Source organism: Pelecanus crispus, chromosome 3 (genome assembly GCF_030463565.1).
Source record: "Pelecanus crispus isolate bPelCri1 chromosome 3, bPelCri1.pri, whole genome shotgun sequence".
Taxonomy (NCBI): domain Eukaryota; kingdom Metazoa; phylum Chordata; class Aves; order Pelecaniformes; family Pelecanidae; genus Pelecanus; species Pelecanus crispus.
The window spans coordinates 43,229,099-43,249,507 of NC_134645.1; the positions used below are offsets into that span (position 1 = coordinate 43,229,099).

General features: G+C 38.0%; 1 protein-coding gene across 2 annotated transcripts in view; it reads right to left on the reverse strand.

Moving 5' to 3' along the window:
* Nucleotides 1-20,409, reverse strand: part of BABAM2 (BRISC and BRCA1 A complex member 2) — a 179,235-nt gene that overhangs the window by 122,981 nt on the left and 35,845 nt on the right. For both annotated transcript variants that reach the window (XM_075706893.1, XM_075706892.1), the window contains exon 4: nucleotides 927-1,121. In XM_075706893.1, coding sequence (XP_075563008.1) covers nucleotides 927-1,121 — 195 coding nt within the window. The remainder of the gene's footprint in view (nucleotides 1-926; nucleotides 1,122-20,409) is intronic.

Sequence of the window (20,409 nt, forward strand, 5' to 3'; positions counted from 1 at the left end):
AGAGGGGGACACATTCAGCATAAACACAATTAGGTATTTCCTGATACATCTTACTCTAAACTTCCCGTGATAAATATATTACCAGCAGAAAAAAAATATTTTTGCAAAGCTTACTCTGTGGCAGAGATCAGTTAAAAAAAATAAAATCAAATCACACACTAAACAAAATGTCTACAGTGCCAATAGCCTCATTTTAGAAGGCTGAGATGGTATACATAGAGTGTTTCTACACAGCATGGCACATTTCCCAGGCAAAGGATACAACTTCAGGAAACAGATAAGCCAGTTTAATGTCCGACTGTTGTATGAAGACATGGCCCTATAAAGTCACTGCTCTAGCCCATCTCACCTCCTCCTGTCCTGCAGAAAATTAGTTGTTTTTTTTTTTTTCCTCTCCAGTTTAGGTTCCTGAAGCAACTCATCTCAGCTTAGACAAGTGCCAGAGAGATACAGGCAGCTGTAGCTACCAATTAAATCAACTCAATCATAATGTGGAACCACACCCTAATGCATCCTACCCCTAAGCAGGCTGATTTGCCTGGGCAGGGTGTCACACCAACACTGTTATTCTGCCTCTAAAACCTTCAGAGCTAACTCAAACTTCCACATGACACTGTACTGTGCCCTGTAAATACTGCACAGGCTTTTCAACACTTTTCAAAGTTTTAATTTATAAATCGGATGAACTAACATCAGGTTGACAAACAGTTACTCACCGGGAAATCTGGTTCAACCAAGGTAGTGGAATGACAGCAATGTACAAAACAGGGAGTATAGACAGGGAGTCAAATAGACGTTTTCTCCATTGGAAACATAAAGCATGGAGATGCACAGAAACAACTCAAGTTTTCCAAGGCAAAGGTTGTATTTATGAAAATGAAAGGATCACTGAAAGCATTTTAGCAGAAATATTCTTAATAGCTTACCCAGTTGTTCTTTTTGCCAGCATAGATTTCCATGTTTTCTCCATACTGGGGCTCTTCAAGTAAAGTCTGATATTCAAACATGAGACGAGAGCTCTCACGTAATCGACTGCACTGAAACTGGTGATACTGCTGCACAAGCTCTTTCACAACAAGCAGGAGGCATTCAGGGTTTGAAGGATTCCAAGAAGCTAAATTCTGTTGAATTAGAAAAGAACAGAGACCAAAATTGTCTACAGCAATAGAAAGACCAGCATTCCCCCTTCCATACTGATATCAGAGGCACATATACATGTGGAAGCTTTGTGACAAAGCTAAATAAACCATAATATTAAATGCAAAGGTTGTATCATGATTTAGAAGAAAACCAGGTCAAACAGCAAAAGCAAGCCTTAATGTCAAGTAAGAGTCCATATAGGGACCTACCAAAAAACTGATAACAGGGCTACTACCAGGCACAGATAGGCCCAAATTACCATTCTGTTCTTCCCTAAAATTATACTGTTGCATCTGAGAACTTGTAAAGTTTGAATTAAAAAAACCTAAAACTGATACGAAACATATGGGGATCAGGTAAGTACAACCCTGCACAGCATCTGACTGAAAAAGCACTCAGCCAAGTGAATATGCCAAATTAACACCAACTATGGAATACTCTGCTCCATTATTCAAATAGTGGATAGAGTACTGACAGTGACGGACCGTATGGGTTCTCTTCTGTTGCCTCACCCTTGTGCTTTACTTCACCTTGACCATCTCTTCACTAGAGTTACTTTGACTCATTCCCTTAACATAAATGCCATCCATACACAAGTCTCTTCAATGTGCCTGTGTCCTGGTTTCAGCTGGGATAGAGTTCATTTTCTTCCTAGTAGCAGGCACAGTGCTGTGTTTTGGATTTAGTGTGAGAACAATGCTGATAACACACTGATGTTCTAGTTGTAGCTCCGTAGTGCTTATGCTAGTCAAGGACTTCTCAGCTTCCCATGATCTGCCAGGTGCACAAGAAACTGGGAGGGGGCACAGCCAGAACAGTTGATCCAAACTGACCAAAGGGCTATTCCATACCATATGATGTCATGCTCAGTATATAAACTGGGGGGAGTTGGCCGGGGGGCAGCGATTGCTGCTCAGGAACTGTCTGGGTATCGGTCGGCGGATGGTGAGCAATTGCATTGTGCATCACTTGCTTTGTATATTATTATTACTATTACTATTATATTGCTATTATTATCATTACTATTTTACTTTATTTCAATTATTAAACTGTTCTTATCTCAACTCAGGAGTGTTTCTCACTCTTATTCCTCCGATTCTCTCCCGCATCCCATCGGGGCAGGGGGAGTGAGCGAGCAGCTGCATGGTGCTTAGTTGGTGGCTGGGGCTAAACCATGACAGCCTGGCAGAATTTTTTATTACAAGTTGACTGTATGTCAAGAAACACAGTTAAGAGAAATGAAAATGTTAATACAATGAAGACAACTGTGTCAGTAGCACAGTAGCAATGTTATCTCTCAGTTTAACTACTCTAACATTAGCTTAGACCAGTCTTCCACGCACAGTAAGTTTTATTCAGAAAGGTTTTCTGTGTTACAAACCATACCTAAAATGATCAATGTTGCATGCCTACATCTGGTTGACCTAGAATGGATCTATGTTAAGGGCAGATGAGGACTCACCCTGTACTCCATGCTGATAGAACATGAGACAGTTCTGATGGAAAAGTACTTAGGTCCTCAACAGGTCTTCTTGATACAAGCTCAGGGCATGTTAACATAGTCATGTGGCTTTTGGTCAGCTTTGAGTATAAGCAAAATTAATCTGTATTTCTGTATATCACATAGACATGACAATAAACTAACTGCAACAGGATTTTAAATTGCATGGATTGTACAGTTAACATTAAGATCCTTAGAACTGGCAAAGATGTTTGCATTTTACAACTAAGTGAAGATATAATATAGTAGCTTCAAATAAAATTACTTATCAGCATCTGAACTCAAAGTCATTACAGATGGCATGGTTACTTTTGTCCTGGAAGTTGCAGACATTTCATAAACAAATTATATGCATAATTTACATTCTTCGGCACAGACAAAAAAAAAGCATTAGCCCTTTTTTACCTCTTCAGTGGAAAAAACTGCTTTGGTATGCAGCATTTGCTACAATGAAAGGGCAGAAAATGTTTCTGTACTTTGAAGTAGCTATCTTAAGACTGCCTTGTATTCAAACACATAAAAAAATATGTTTCTTAACCTAGGTTAAGTAAATGAATGATGCTGGATAAAAACCATGTCCCCTAAAATATACAAGCTATTCATACTTTGTGTAACACCAAAACTAATAAATATAAGTGAACAGGTTGCACAGAGAGGCTGTCAAGACTCTGTCCTTGGAGATACTCAAAACCCGACCGGACAAGATTCTAGACAGCCTGCTGTATCTGCCCCTGCCCAGGCAGAGGGGCTGGACTAGATGATCTCTAAAGGCTCTTACCAACCTCAGCTACTTTCTGAGTCTATGGAGAGGTTTACAAAAAGCTCAGACTGAAACAGAGGATCTTATCAAGGTGAGACTTCATAGTTCTGACCTGAAAAGAAATTAATGAGTTGTGTATAAATTTTATCTTCTGATACTCTGGAAAGGCAGATAGAAAACTTAATCAGCTATTCACGGGCACCATACCTTCAGCTCTACAATGAAATCTACTTGTAGGCTAATCTCTAACTATATGGCTATGTCCATTACGAAGGCTTATTTTTATTATCTCTGATGACCGTAGTTCATGATATATCCCTTTGGAATGGTTTTATACAGACTTCAGTATATGTGTATGATGGCTTAATACTTCAAGCATTTCTCTTTCCACAACTTTTTGTTTCCCTCTGAAGTCATATATATTAAGATGTTATCAAAATGAATTTCTCACTTTCAGCATCATCACTTAAAACATACAAGTCTAATTTGTCAGTGAAAGCAACATGAAATATGTATTGCTTCCTTGAAAATCTTGCTTTTTTGGAGGGGAAAAAAAAAGTCAGTAATGTTTCCTAAGGCAATTTTATCTCAAATCTTACCACATGTTGTTTTTCCTGAAGTCCCCAGTCCTGGAGGGGATCAATTTTAAGAGAATCTCAGCTACATTCTACCCATCCCCTCCACCCCTTCTCATGTAAGTTAACAGCTACCAGAGAGGCAAAGAAATCTGTGTATGCACTACCTACATACAAAAAAAAAGAGACACAAAAATAAGAGAAACACAATTTAGAAATACAATCCTCCTCCTCTCTCATAAACATGGTTTTTAGACCACTGTCATGGCCTTCAGCAACATGATTCATGATTTTTGAATGACTATGGCTAGCAGTGCTGCATTAACTGTCTACGCACCACTCATTCCTGTGATTAGGATGAAAACCATACATTCCTGTCGCACAAAAATGGTTGGGGGAAACAGTTTTGGAAGGAGGTGCTCTCATTCTTCAGAAACACAGATGTTGTTCTTGCTTTGATAAAAAAAGAAAAACTTATAATCTTAGAGTGTGGATGGAGCACTTAGGGGAACACTTACCTCTAGAGTACAGATTTGAAGATGACCTGATGTTTACGTAATTTACAGATTCACCCAGGACTGACAGGTTCAGCTTAAGAAACACAACAGGGCATAACTGCTGATCACGATTTGCTTTGTTTTACATGGATGAATGAACAGTTCAATAAACAGTTACAGGATTAAACTGTACTCCTATTCTCCTGCTCACTATGATTCTGGTAGAAAGGGCTGCTGAGCATGGCTAAGATGCTATCCTTGAACCTCTGCCTTTAGAAGCTACCACAGTGTCACAGACTTCACATTTGACCATGGCTTGAAGTAAAAGTACTGTTTTTCTTCCTCCTATACAGTAAGAACACCTATAAAATAGGAGTATTATCATTGCTGTATCTTAAAAGGTAAACTACATTCCAGAGTAACTGGTGAATGGGTGAGATAGTAACAGAGTTCATATAAGTTCCTCCAATACATACTACAGAGTGACTGAAAACCTTGTTCTACCTTGTCTGCCATCTACAGCTAGTAAAAAATTTATTCCCAACTTGAACGGATTTAAGCTTATCCGGTTCTACAAAATACTAGAGAAAATTTGTCAGGTAGACAGCATCTTCTAGGAAACACATCTTGTATCATGCAGTCTGAAACCAGACTCTGTATAACCTGAAATTTCCTGTTCCCAAGCTGCTGCTCAAATAAAGCATTTCCAGAAGGCCAGAGGATGTAATATGCCAGTATGTATTGATATCAGTCAGACAAGTGGGAATAACCTTTCCTCCTAATGACATTGGTATAAGACAATAGAAATGTTCTCTCAAAGGAAATGACCAGCAATATTTTAATAACTGACCTAAATGCAACCGAACCTTTTGTTTTTTAAATAACGTTACACTACAGAACAAAAAAAAAGCAAGAGGAAATCCATTGTCATTTGTCCAGCATGGAGTATTGCTCTCTTCAAAGAATTCAAGAACACTGCATCAAAACAGTGTTTATGCTGTATTGCCTTAAAGCTACAGGAATTAAAATGAATCATTTGACTGTAGGATCGTTACTAAATACCTTTCATTCAGTAGCTAAAGATTCAAACAAAGTATGAACTGGTGTCCTGGTTTCAGCTGGGGTAGAGTTCATTTTCTTCCTAGTAGCAGGCATAGTGCTGTGTTTTGGATTTAGTGTGAGAACAATGCTGATAACACACTGATGTTCTAGTTGTAGCTCAGTAGTGCTTATGCTAGTCAAGGACTTCTCAGCTTCCCATGATCTGCCAGGTGCACAAGAAACTGGGAGGGGGCACAGCCAAGACAGCTGATCCAAACTGACCAAAGGGCTATTCCATACCATATGATGTCATGCTCAGTATATAAACTGGGGGGGGGGGGGGGTTGTCCGGGGAGCAGCGATTGCTGCTCGGGAACTGTCTGGGCATTGATCAGCAGGTGGTGAGCAATTGCATTGTGCATCACTTGCTTTGTATATTATTATTATTTTATTGTCACTACTATCATTACTATTTTACTTTATTTCAATTATTAAACTGTTCTTATCTCAACTCAGGAGTGTTTCTCACTCTTACTCCTCTGATTCTCTCCCCCATCCCATCGGGGCAGGGGGAGTGAGCGAGCAGCTGCTTGGTGCTTAGCTGCTGGCTGGGGCTAAACCACGACAACTGGTTATAAAAACAAATCACCTTGAGAAATATTGAACTACCCACCCAGTACATACATCAATTACAACAGATTCTCACTGATGAAAGAGTAAATATACAATGTTACACAAATTTTCCATAACTTAAGTTCTGACTTAAATAAACATTAATTTTTAACTTTAGATTGTATTATTGTAGTGCTCATTATTTGGCAATTGGCCATTACATTTCTAGCCATTTTGTTAACTTTGCAGAAGTGCTGTTCTTTTCAGAAGATCTAAATTTATAGATTTTAACACAAACACTTCTGAATACAATGACATCTTTATGTATGAAATTTCTTTTTAGATATCTTTAAGTATTGCTTATTTGCCCTAAGCACTAGGTTCACTAATCTGAAAATACTTTTAAATCATTTTATTGTGATCCAATTTCAACAGTATGTCAAAATATGTGCTATATTGTTCTCTCAGTTTCAAATGGTACCTTCTTTAATCTTCCTTCTATTTTTGAAATCAAAGACAAAGTAAGCAACTACCTCTAACATACATTGTTGAAATGTAAATAAAACAGAATTTGATGTTTACCAAGTTGATCCTTTGTAGAATGTCTTAATCACTACAATTTCAGCATTATAATGATTATTCCGAGAACATGCAAGGATGTTCTTTAGCCAATGAGAGTAGTGTCCCTGCAACACTAAACTGACCTCCTCCTTTAAGGATAATGGATCTTATAAATAAAATTTTATTTACCAATTAAGTATTGTATACACTATTAGACTCTGGAAGTTGTTTCAATAAGCAAAATCTTAAACTAAAGAGTTTGGAGCAAAAAGAAGGAATAGCAAGCAGCCTGTGCGCTTCATTTTCCGATTGTTTGCCTGAAGGTTGTATTCCAACCCTAGCCAATACAGCTTTTTAAGAAACAGTATTTTAAAATATTTAAAACATTAGAAGAACAGAGCGAGCTTCCAGTGTTTCTGTGTTCCATGGCTCCAGGTTTTGCCACAAAACTCAGATCTTGCACAAGAATTATGCTCTGAATGCAATTTCAAAATTATGAGTTTTAGTTGTTACGGCTTCAGAAAAATCCCCAAAATACGAAAACAATAACCTCATTTTCTACAGCCAGACTACTGAAGCCTGGCAGGTATGAAAAACCCAATTAAAGAAATAACCAGCAAATATGTATACTGCAAAAGACTTGTTGCTTTCTGTGGCTTCTATGAAAATCTTTCTGCTCTGCTCACCAGGACCTTCAATTTTGTCCCTGGCAAAATTTATACGTTCACATCATTTTACCAAAATCACATGCATATTGAAAAGAGAGTTTTTTATCTGAATTGTTATAAAATTGCAATTAAAATGAATTTTAAATAAATAATTAAAAAAAGCAGCGCACTGACTGGGGTACTGACAGACTAAGTTACATATTTCACTCAATAAATCTTTTCTAATTTGAAATGAGATTTCTGCAGACTTTCTAGAGAGTTAATCAAATTTTACAGAACAATCACTAATACATTTAAAATAAAGAATTCCAGACTTGGATCCAATTCCTTGTCTTGTTTGCCAACAGATATTTTTAAGTGAACTCTGCAGCGCAAACTCTCTAAGTTACTCAAAAGTTAGCCAGTTGGACTGAAAGTAGCCCACTGTACAACAATATACAGGTATGAATCAACTCAAACTGTGCATCTGCAACTACTTCCGCATTACGTTCATCTCATATGAAGGCTTATATGCACATCACAGACTGGTTACGACCATTTTTAATGTTATCATTTTTTCAGCATATTATAGAACACCTAATCTGTCGTTTCTGAGCACAAAGATTGAGGCTCAATTAAACAATTCTGTCTAGACACTGCTCGCATGTCTCTCCATAAGCTCCACTAAAACTAGGAGCAACTCCACACTTCAAATCTTAATTTCAACCTTTTAATTGGCTTTTGGCTTGGCCATACCACAACTTTTGTAACTTTCATTTTCTAAAAAGGTAAATTGTTACCTCATCTTAAGCAGTCCACTTTAGTAGCAGGTTTAGTAGCATCAGAAAACAACTACATATTTTCTTGTGGACACAAAAGCCTGGTAATGTCATCTGTGATGACTGGCTAATCCCCATTTTTCCAATCAGGGAATGAATTCAAAATGGTCTACAGGAATGAACTCAAAATGGTCTACAGGAATGAATTCAAAATGGCCTACAGGAAAAGTAATGGAACGAGAACTGCCATACGATAGGTTGTTCAGCCTGGAGAAGAGAAGGCTGCAGGGAGACTTTATTGCGGCCTTTCAGTACTTAAAGGGGGCCTATAGGAAAGATGGGGACAATCTTTTTAGCAAGGCCTATTGTGACAGGACAAGGAGTAATGGTTTTAAACTAAAGGAGGATAGATTTAGACTGGATAGAAGGAAGAAATTTTTTACAATGAGGGTGGTGAAACACTGGAGCAGGTTGCCCAGAGAGGTAGTGGAGGCCCCATCCCTGGAAACATTCAAGGTCAGGTTGGATGGGGCTCTGAGCAACCTGATCTAGTTAAAGCTGTCCCTGCTCACTGCAGGGGGGTTGGACTAGATGACCTCTAAAGATCCCTTCCAACCCAAAGCATTCTATGATTTTATGACAGACCAGTCTCCAGAAGCATGGTTGCCTACATAGTTGTAGCTACTGTCATACAGTAGATGACCAATAACTATTGACCTATCTGTGAGTAAGCAATTCAACATAAGGAAGTTGAGTATTCTTTTGTGGCAGAAGCTCCTCTGGCAACTGCTAACTTTTTTCAGAATTGGACTAAGTTTCAGGAAAAGGTCTTTGAGAAAATAGTTATCTAGATCTTAGAGTAATTGCGAAATAGCATGTACATCCACTAATTTTGCCCTCCACCTCACACTGTGTGGCAATATAAATAGAAAAAGAATATTCAGCTATTATGCAGAGACTAGTACACCACAGGCATCCATTAAACTGTGTCCACATTGGAGAAATCCGAAGTGATTCAGATCTGTTCTGAAGATCTGCCAGATATTAATTTAAACAAGCTCACCGAAGAGCATAATTTTCACTAATAAGTATAACCCCACAGATTTTGTTGGGGTGCAAAGTCAATCTTTGAATTCCCTGGCTCTTCATCCTGTCTCATGACAGGAGTTGGCTGCATAGAAGGAGAGCAGTTTGATAGGGAAAGGATTTTGGACCATCAGATACGACCAAAGTGTTGAGAAAATGAATTCACTTAAAGTGTGTATAAAGAGGTAAAGACATTATAAGGCCACCTACAGAGAGTGCAGTTTAAGCCATTTCAACAGGAACTCATTTAAATGAATAGCAATGACACCAACCGGATTTCAAACAGAGGCAAACAAAATTTGCAGCCAGACAGTATGAGTTTTAACGAGATCATCTTAGAGGTGAGGCAAGTGAAAAAGCCCCACAAAGTAGCTTCTCAGCCCTACTAGCAAAGACATGCAGAATTTAGCTTTCCAAAGTAGCCATACTATTCAACTTTTGGCAAAGAAACCACATCTAAGTTTTGCTCAGGAACATTTTGTGCTTTGCAGTCTTTCTTTTATCCTTCCAAAAAGCTAATCAAGAACCTATGCAAACTACTCTGTGTCCGTGATTACCTATTCCCCCTTTTTTCAGAACATAATGCACCTCGTGTTCCATAAGCAGCTAATTCATAGCCTCCTTCCCAGGTTATTGCTTATTTCATAACTCCAGGCAATGTCTGCAGCAAACTATAATTCCATGCTATCGGAAAGAAAATATGATAACAATTTCTAATTGATCTGAAGTTGTTTTTCTTTGAAATGTGTTTAAATATCCAGGTTGCCAGAATATCTTCCAGGAATGTGATTTTAAAGAAGACAGATTGTAACTGTTTTTCCTGGCTATACTACAGGAAACAACAGCAAGATCTTATTTTAAGTTAGTGTACTTTTATATTTCTAAGCAAGAAATTAACTTTCACGAGAAAATGTCAGTAAACAAAACCTCCCAAGCCCATAGCAGTGGTAATGCATTTCTATAGCATCTTTCATCCAGAATTATCATAAAGAAGAACGTAAGCACAGATTTGCATTTTTTTCATATCTCTGTACACCACATGCACAAAACTTGCATCCTACAGTGGCTTAAAATCAGTACCAATCTAAGTTTTTACCTGAAATGAGAAAGATTACACTGTGATATCAGCACTTATGCTCCATATAAATACAGAGGAGATATGGGTCCAGTGGTTACAGCATTTGTCTAGAAACTGGGATATCTGTTTTCAGTCCCTGCTTTGCTACAGTCTTCACGGGCCACCATGGGGAAATTGCTCACAGAAGGCGGCACAGGATAATTATCTGCCATATGCTCACATCTTTCTATCAACAGATATTTTTCACAGTATTTGCAGGGCTGGAGTGTTATAACAACTTCAAAGGCTTCAGTTTCTTAGCAGCCAGCACTTAAACATCCTACAGGCTGCAGTTTCAAATCAATCACTGTAAACCTACATGCCATCTACTTGTCATCTTATTTTCACAGGTTCTTCATATCCCCCTCCCCCAAAGCACCACTGGAACAACTTTCTGGAGTGATCTGCTTGAAATGATCATTTTTGGGCACACACAAACATCAAAACTTAACATTTCATAAAAACAGTTCAACTCAGGAGCACTTCTGTCATCACAAATACAACCAAAGAACTTACAGACCTTGTGTGCTCTACTAGCTATTGTGTATAACAGATAAAAAGTTTGCATAAAGCAAAGCTTGGGATACTCAGTATTTTATTTTTTGTTTTTAGTGAGAGGCTGTGAAAACTTGATGCAGAAATTACAATAGCTTATAAACGCTTAGCTGAAATCTCAAATACCTGAAGGCCTTGAATTAGCATGAAAATACAGAGCAGGAAAACAACATACTAAGAAATGAATTCTCCTTTGTGGAAAGCACCTTACATTTTGTATAAAATTATTTTCCCTCTTTTCTTCCACTGGCCACACAGTGTGATTCTTGATTCATGATCGCATACCCAAGGCGACTCTAAAATAAACCCCAACAGATCTGACACACAGAGAACACTCTTCTGCATTCATCTAGAATAAATGGACCACTGCCTCTCAAGTACCATTCACGTGAAAAAGGAGTTAACTCAGCTTCCAAAGGTTACTAATTACTCCTATGCCCTGCTGTAGGAGCAGTTAAGAGATAGCTGATCTTTGTACCTTAAGGCTGCTCTGGAGATGCAGAAACTGCGAAGCTGAGCCCAGAAGAGCATTTTTTAAGTTGTGCACTCTTCCTGAAAAAGTCTGCCTCTCTCCCACAGAGCTCTCTCACGAGATAATCAGACCCTTAAAAGCTACAACTGCCTACTGTCAAAAGAGAGAGTACAATACTATCTAATTAATCTCCTAAAGACTTGGCATGCGTAAGTATTTCTTGTCCTACTTTGCTAAGGGATTAGAGCAAGTTTTGTTCCTTTCCAGACCTCCCAGCACACCTCTCAGACAGCAGATGGTACCTTTACCTGTTCCGAGAAGGAATTTCTTAATTCCCTCAGCACGTATAAATCGTGGGATAGGGAATTCAGTGCACTAATCATTAGTTAATCCACATGAGCACAGAGCACTTTTCCCCCTTGGGAGTCTGTTACCAGAGGCATACATATTTAACTAGACATGGCAAGTAAAAGGAACAAAGCATGAAGACAAGATTAATTTCAACGCAAGACATACACACATGCATCTGTTACCTAAAGACTTACTCATCACGCACTGATGGTAGCGTGAACAGGCCCCAACTCCTCAGACCCTCAGTGGACCAGAGAACAGACCACTGTCTCGATGTTAATGCTTTACTTCAAGAGTCCCTTTTAAAATAACTCTTATTAGTTCTTGAGGTTTTTCCTTTCCTGTCAAAACAAGTACTTTTAGCTACAGCAAAGAGGCAGAACCTTCACATCTAATGTTTTGGACAGTGTCCACTACCACCCCTTGAGCATTTATTGTTGGGTGGCATAGGCAGAACTGTTTTCTTCTAACCATTTTTTCCTCTCCCAAAATCCCGTAAATTAAAATCAATATATCACATGGTGCATCTCACTGGCCAAGCAGTATTTCCATCTTTATTTTCACATTTGTGCTACATGAGAGTTTTATAGGGTCTTGAAAATACAGTCCCTAAAGAAAACATTTACACAATACCATTGTGTAAATCATAAAACATTGGAAATCAAAATTATTTCTCTACTATACCAGACAAATTAATGCAAATTAGTTATCTCTTCTCAAAAAAGCAGTATAAGAACAGAACAGTCATTTGGTTCCTTTATGCAAGTAAAAGGTGCACCTCTGGGAAGACAGGTATATGGCAAAACTAATGTAAAACTCTATGAACACTAAGACTGCAAAAGACACAAGATGTTGACTAAATTTGAACTACATTTCTGTGGTTACCTTTAAAAAAAGAACAGATACGCCTTAAGATCTGAGATGGAAGATAGCAAGGAAATGCAGACCTAAAAGCATGTAAAGAATGAGTAAAACAAAGAGAGGTTTTGAAACAAATACAGGTGGAAATTTAGACCAGTAAAAAGAAAAGAAAATATAGCTTGTGCCCTTGTCCATTTGGTGAAATGAATAGATTCTTTGAAAATTATCTTGAGTGCAAAGACATTTCTTTGCCCCAACAGTATTTTCTGAAGGAAAGAACCTGCAGGGTCCCAAGCCTAAACTAATCCCATTGGAGAAAAGTACAATTATAAATTATATGAGAATTCACAGTCTGGAATTTAATCAAATATAAAATGGCATTATCAGACAGAATGATTATTTCTAACTGACCTTCTGTAATCAGTTAATTTAAAAGTCTTTTCTGCTTGCATATTCATAAGCAATGACCAACTTTACAGAAAAATGAATTATCATGGCTCAACAACTTGAATTCAATGGGCATACTGCATTGAATTTAAATGTATTCTCAATTCAGGAAGACTGTGCTAAATTTGATCTTTTCTTAAGAAAAAATAAAGAAAGAAAGCCTTGTAAACGTGTTTCTAGAATGCTAACAAGCTGTTGCCTTCAAGCCAAGCCATTTCTTACTGTTCTAGAGTTCTTGCAAGGAAGCAGAGTGTATTGTGCCAGTACCATTACACATCAGGGCCAGAATCCTTTAATTTTCTGCCAGTTTCTCTAATAATAATTTTTTTCCAAATTTTAATAAAACATTGCTCAAGCAAAGTATGATTCTATTTTAATTAACTGAAGCAAAAAAGTAATAATTACATTATCAGTTTGCTGGTTCATATTAAAGAATTATCAATACCAACATTATTATTGCACTCCCAGACTTCCAAATAAGACATTCTGCTTTCATACGTCTGGCTTGGGTTCCCAACTTTACATTTTTGGCTTAAACTAACAATTACTTGAAAGTCAATGATATGCTGGAATTCATTATACCACCCTTACCACGAGCAAGGTCTTTATTTCCTGAAAAGCAGGTATATTATATATACATATAACTACCTGAACACATTTAGGCATCAGTGTCTGGTAACTGGCAATCTGAATTTATGCTGCAGCATGTATTTTCCCTCCAATGCAACACCATCCACCCGAAGAGTCTTTTGTTTGCTCAATCCTGTTGCTTCCTCAGGCAACCATTAGTGGTAACTGAAGAAAATTGTGCTTCTTGGAGGGAAAAATGATGCCTATCGAATATACTGGGAAGAGACAGTGAAGGAGACTTGGGCATTGCTAGATCAACCTCACTGGCCACAAAAAAGCATTGCTAACAGAGAGAGGCATTCACAGTGTTAATAGCAGTGTAATACACTGAGAAAATCTGAGCAAGTTCCATTGTTTCCTCCAAGTGCTTTCTAAACCTACCCTTCTCATAAGGCTAGAAATCCCTTTAAGAGTTCCTACAGAAAAGGAGTAACAGTAACCCACCCTGATCATAGAGGGGATAGCACTAGATGCAGATGTCTTTGAAAAAGGTAGTGGAGGACTTGCCAGGCACAGCTCCTTAAATGAGAAGTGGTGAAAAGTCTCTGAAAGTGGTCACAGTCTCTGAAAACTGATAGAAAAGACGAGGCAAAGGAGCAGCTTTTGTTTTGTCTTCATGGACTGCGAGTTGCCCTTGTGAAAATATCCAGCAACATGAACAATTGATGTTGGGAGGGAGCAAGTCACAGACCCAACAGAGTCATTGCCTACAAGAATAATTGCAGATTCAGTGACTCCAACTATCCCTTAAAGAATATTTGAAGGCCTTCTCCCCTCACCACCCCCAGTTTGTTATCTAACATAACCACACAGTTCACAACTTACATTTTTCTCTTGTTCATGTTGGTAGCACTTTTCCTTAAGACAAGATATATTAGTACAGGGTACTACTATAGACTGACTGTATCTCTGATGGCATATTCTCACAGCCTACAGAATAAGTGGACTGGAGGACCATCAGATGTTGAAGTGGGCTTCCAGAGGAAATCTTGAAACATTTGGGTAAGTGCTGTAATGAGATCAATTGCCTGGCTCTATTAAAGTTAAGGAGTTTGCACATAAACTCAGGCAAACATACTGGAGAACTGGAAGGAACACCAAGAAGATGGAAATAATGAGTATCTAACTGGACCAGTAAATTAAACAGTGCACTAAATTAAATAAAGCACTAAATTAAATAAAGGGGGTTAAGAAAGAAAACAACTAAGTTTGAAATGCATTCAGATTCTAGTCATGCAAGGGTCCCATGCTGAACAGCATTTAAAAAAAAAAAAGTGTATTGGCAAAGCTACCTAACAGAGCTTTGACTATATATAGAATATAGGTTTAGGCACAGCCTAAGCTTTGGATTGTGTACCAGCTCACTGACAGCCTGCTCAGCTATTTCTCACACCCAGGATTGGATGCAAGGTTGGCCCACATCTAGCCTTTCCAGTCTCCAGGGACCGCAGGGTCAGAGAAGAATGAAGCTGCAAAGGGGAGCACGTGATCCCTCCTGCCATGCAAGAACTCTGGTAATTAAGAGATGAGTGATGATTTTGCTAGTGCTCATACTGCAGCTCTCAGCTAAGACTAATACCTGGCTATGTAAGTGCTCCTTCTCCACTTACCAGAACTTCAGGATATGCTACTCAATTTTACACTAGAGAAGCAAAAGAAAAAACACTCATTCAGACATGCAGTTTGGTTCTAGTAGAGAGACAGCAGGCTTTCTCAAGCCCGGTAGCAACTGCGCCCACCTAAGAAATGACTGAATTCATTAAGAAATCAAGATTAATTCAACATGAATTCAAGATAAGATCCAGAAATTCAGGAGGGCAGTGCTCTGGGCTCAGGTGTAAGCTAAACAGACATAGCTTGAAAGAAACATAAACCTAAACATCTTTTTCAGCCTTTACATTAAGATTTAAGCATCCTGTTATTCTAGTCCAACCTTCTGGCCCATCTAACTGCAAGACCATGAAAAAGATGGTCAAACTCATGTGAAAAAAGAAAATTATCTTTTTTTTTTTCCCCTAATACAACACTATGAATGGAAAGCCATTATATGTTTTTCCCCTATTTTAATAGTGCAAGATGATTAAATTTCTCAACACATGGACATTAGTTAGTGTGGCAGAAAACCATTTTCTCCCACTTTGCCATCCTTCAGTCAAATGAACCACGCACATTCCTAGTGTTCTCCTAAAATTAGTATTTCCTGGATTGAAATACTATATTTTAAGAGCTAATATTCTAGATTTTTCATATTCTAGGGAGAAACTGCATTATCAGAGAAGCTTGTGCCAAAAAAATGAAAGGAAATGTTTCCCCACTGAGACCTTTGGAGAACTAATGGAATTAATTTTGCATTCTACACTAGCAAGATTTAAGCAAGAAAGGCAAAACTGCCTGGCTTATCATATATTTTTGTCCCTCAAAATTAAATAAATGATCAAACTGTAGAAGTTTTTTCAATTTCTGGATTCGTTAGGTGAAAAGTCCAGCCAAAACACTGTGATTAACTAAAGCAGAACTTCTGACCTCAGCATATTCTCTTCTGCTTACTATTTGAGATAGAAAGCCAAGTTTTGTAAACTGTGCTAGGAAATGCTGAAATTTTGGAAAAAGGAAGTGAGGTAAATATATGCAATGATTTTACATGAATAGAAAATGACAAAGTAATACAAGGTAGCTAACTCTCAGCCCTATAAATAGTAATAATTATGGACAAAGAGGAAAAATAAAAGGGAAAGGCTAGAAGAGAAATTCAGAAGACTACAACAAGGAGAAAAAGGAATAATTTCCCAATGTACAAAGGCCTTGAAGGAAGAAGAGATGGAAAGATGATAGGAAAAACTTGGTTTATGTCATCTTTCTTGAATTCTTTCTGCTGAACTCTTTGTATAGGCTCCATCTTTACCACACGGCTACACAGTCAATCCTAACATTCGCTCTTGGCACTGTATGACTTCTCAGAAGGACCTCCTGAATGCTGGCCTCACACGGGCCGTAGTCAAGCTGGCCAGGCTACCCCAGGAGAGGATTCCCAGCCAGAATCCTCTTTTGGGGATTTCACATTTTAAACCCAGTACAAGCACAGCAAAAATAAAAGGCAGAAAACCTGTGCCTGGTTAATGACACCCCTTGCTAGCTGGGTCAAGGAAACAAATGAGGATTCCCTGGGGGAACTGTGTGGAGCTCAGACACCAAAACGAGACCGAAATACATTCAAAATTAGATTCTTTCAGGTCTGGCCTAAAGAGGAATGTTGTACTGGCATAGCTCTATTGTTTGAAAACATTGACAAAAATGTATACCATAAATGCCAACAATACCTGCCAAAACGGCCTTCTGCTGGCAAAGCTCCTGAATTAAATTACTCTTGTGATGGTATAAAATGTGACTTTGTCACCACTGCCTATCTGTATCAGACAAACCTCAGCAACGCCTCAGTGACCATATGCATAGAAAGAACCTAACCTTACACAGAGTTTATCTCATATATGTGTATATATACACACACACACATCTATCCCCCACATATACAAATGGGTAGGATCAATATAGAAGGACAGGAATAAACAGTTTTCAGAATTCATGTTTGGTTTAGAAACTTAAACAATAAATAGCACTGGATTATAAATAATCAAAACACATTTTGACATATAAAGTCAAGACAAGACTGAAAAGTGAATACAAAAAATGTGAATATAAAGAAGTTCAGAATAAGAAAAAAAAATTCTAATAAAATGCAGGATCCAATCCTGCATTCTATTTCACTTAAATTCCCCAAGTTCAACTGAAACAGAAGTAATTTAAGGCTTTCAGTACAAGAGTGGTAGGTTAGGGGTCCAAGAATGAAATCTGCTGCTGGCATCCCAAATAGAGCAAGCAGAAGAGATAGTAATGCTAAAATAGTTCAAACTTACCCACACATTTCCCAGAGAACCCACCGCCACAACTTTAAAGTCATATTCTGAAAGCCATTGTGCTCATTGACCTTATGTAGGGGCTTTCATACTAAAACTCGTAACACCTGCATCTTTGCCAACAATACAACAGCCAAACTTTTTAGTACAAAATAGTTCAAATGGCATTAGGTAATATAAGGGGTGTTTGGGCTTTTTTTGTAGCTACTGTGAGCACAGGAACAATCGATGCTGTTAAACATCTGTCTCATGCACCTGATAGTAAATGAAGAACAATTATGGAAGAGGGAGATATTTAAAGGATCTCTTCACTACCCATTAAAAGCTAACTTAGTAAGTCAACAGTAATAATAATTAAGATTTTGAACACAGCTACAGAAAACAATACAGCCTTCATGACATTATACAGCCAAATTATAAATACAGAGTCTAATAACTACAGATACAAGAAATTAAAATAAGCATTGCTGTACACAAGGTATAGAGCATGACAGCCAATACACCTGAGTAGCACAATTGGCTGAATCAACTCCACAATGACTGAAGTCTGTACTCAGTATTAACAATTAGACAAGGGGAAACAGTCTTCCCAACACTACGTACTGGCATGAGAACTGCAGTGGCCCATGCTCTGAAGTTCTGTGATGGCAAAGCCTTCCTTCCACATGAATGCAGCTCTAAGTACTCCCATATATACTAGCCCACAAGGACACATTCAACACTTACTGGGTTTCAGGAAATGCTAATGTCCTCTTGCCTCCATCCCCACTAAGGCTAACAGAGCCTTTTTGATAGCAATGGGTAGGCAGAATAGTTCTGGGGAGACTAGCTGGAGACCTGCAGTAGGATGCTAAAAATCTCAAATCCTTAAACTGACAGTTAGCTTACATATACCGCTATTGTCTCCTCTTTGCCAAACACAATATACTTCAAAATCACAGGAAAAATGGGTTAACTTTTTGCATAAGCACTTCAGTTATTACCTGGCTCACATTAACAATCAACTAGGCTAACATAACAAACAATTCTTCTTACTCAAACTGGCGTCATTGTAATGAGCTCCAAATTAATCTCATCCGTACACAATCACTAATCTTGTTTTGTGCCAACTGAATTTTTAATCAGAACAGAGTGAATCATAGGTTGTTTTTAAAATACATTTCTAATACTTGTCATCCAAAATGAATAAACACTAGAGCAGGGAAGAACTTTTCTATTTACATTCTGAGAAGCTGATTTTATTTACGCATACTATACACACAAGTATCAAATGCATATGATAGGTGAGGACATTTTTAATGAAAATAAATATGTTTATTTCTAATAATGCTTTGAGCATGAATAGCATCACCAACCTAAAGAATTTAGCCCTCTGATTGTAATTAAAACTGTATGACAAACCAAAATAAAAGGAACGGTTGCCCCTCTGTTGAGTCCCTCCTCAATCTGTACATCATTCTAGAAGATCAGAACACATGCAATGAGACCCTGCAACCAGCACAGCAACCAATTCTGGTAGGGCATTTAGTGAAGCATGTATTTTGCAGTGCTGAACTTGAGACTCAACCTGAGTTTCAAACCAAAGTGATTTAATATTTGTGCAAGACATAGAAGCAAAGCTGAGTTTCAACGAGCATTTTTTACTTGATTCTGCAACTGCAATACCAATTTAACAAAGCAGTTGATCAGCTCTGCTTATAACAACAAGAGTGCTCAACATATCACCCCACTGCTGAAACACAGGCCCAACCATTTAGGAATTCTTTGGGGAAAAAAGATAGTATGAAGTCTTCACCTACAGCATCTACTTTTTAAAATGCAGTCTTTTTGGAGTCTTGTTTTAGCTGTCTGGCTAACAGCTGCTTAACTGAACACCTGTTACCGTGCTCAGATGAAAACCTAACTTGAAGGTCTGCCCACGGCCATGGAAACTGAAAGAGTGACTGAAGCGATCTGCAGCACAGCCTTTCAAATGTCTTCAGGGAGGTCTACTGACAGCCTCTATTACAGCCACACAAGCTTGAGGAATCTGGAGTACCTGGTTCTCATTTCAAGCTAAGCATAATGCCTGACTCAAGCCATGTAACAGCATGTGATGACTTCTCTGCTTTCAAAACAAGACACTCAGTTGAGAGCAGCGCAGGAAAGCTCAATGTCAGAATTCCCACAGATCCAGCAGCACATATTACTTACTTAGAGACTGCACTCCTCATTTAATACTATCTACATGCTTTTGTGAATGGTAGATTCTGTTTCGATTGCCAGGAACTGTTGCATCAAGAGTATTTGAAGATTGATCAAGATTAAGAGCATTACATTATGCTCAACGTACTAATCTATTTTTACTTATAGTCAGAAAGATATGTTAACACATTAAAAAATTCTGCCAATATCTTAGAATTCGATTAAAATTATCTTCATTAAACAGCTCTGAGATTTGTGAAAAAAAGGGAGTTATTCAAATACTTAGCATAATAAACAAGTTATTGTTAATGTAACATTCTGAAGAAAAACTCTGCAAACCATGTTGAACATTAAAAGGTGAAAAGAAAAAGCAAAAATACATCATATAGACCATAGCTGCAAGGTGGAGATAACACGCTCTGATAACATCAGGATGGACTGCAGGAGAATGACCAAGGACCTTATCAAAAAAGGTTACATTTACATACTGAATACTATAGCAAGGCATAATGACCAAAAGAAAGCTGTTGGCTTGCAAATTTCTTTTTTGATTTGTTTCTAATTAGTTTTCAAATAGGCTGATTAATATCTCATTATGCATCAAGGAGCAAATGGCTCTTCAAGCCGCTTTCCAATGAAGAGGATGGGAAGTTTGTTCTGTGCTTAGGCAGAAGAAAAGCAA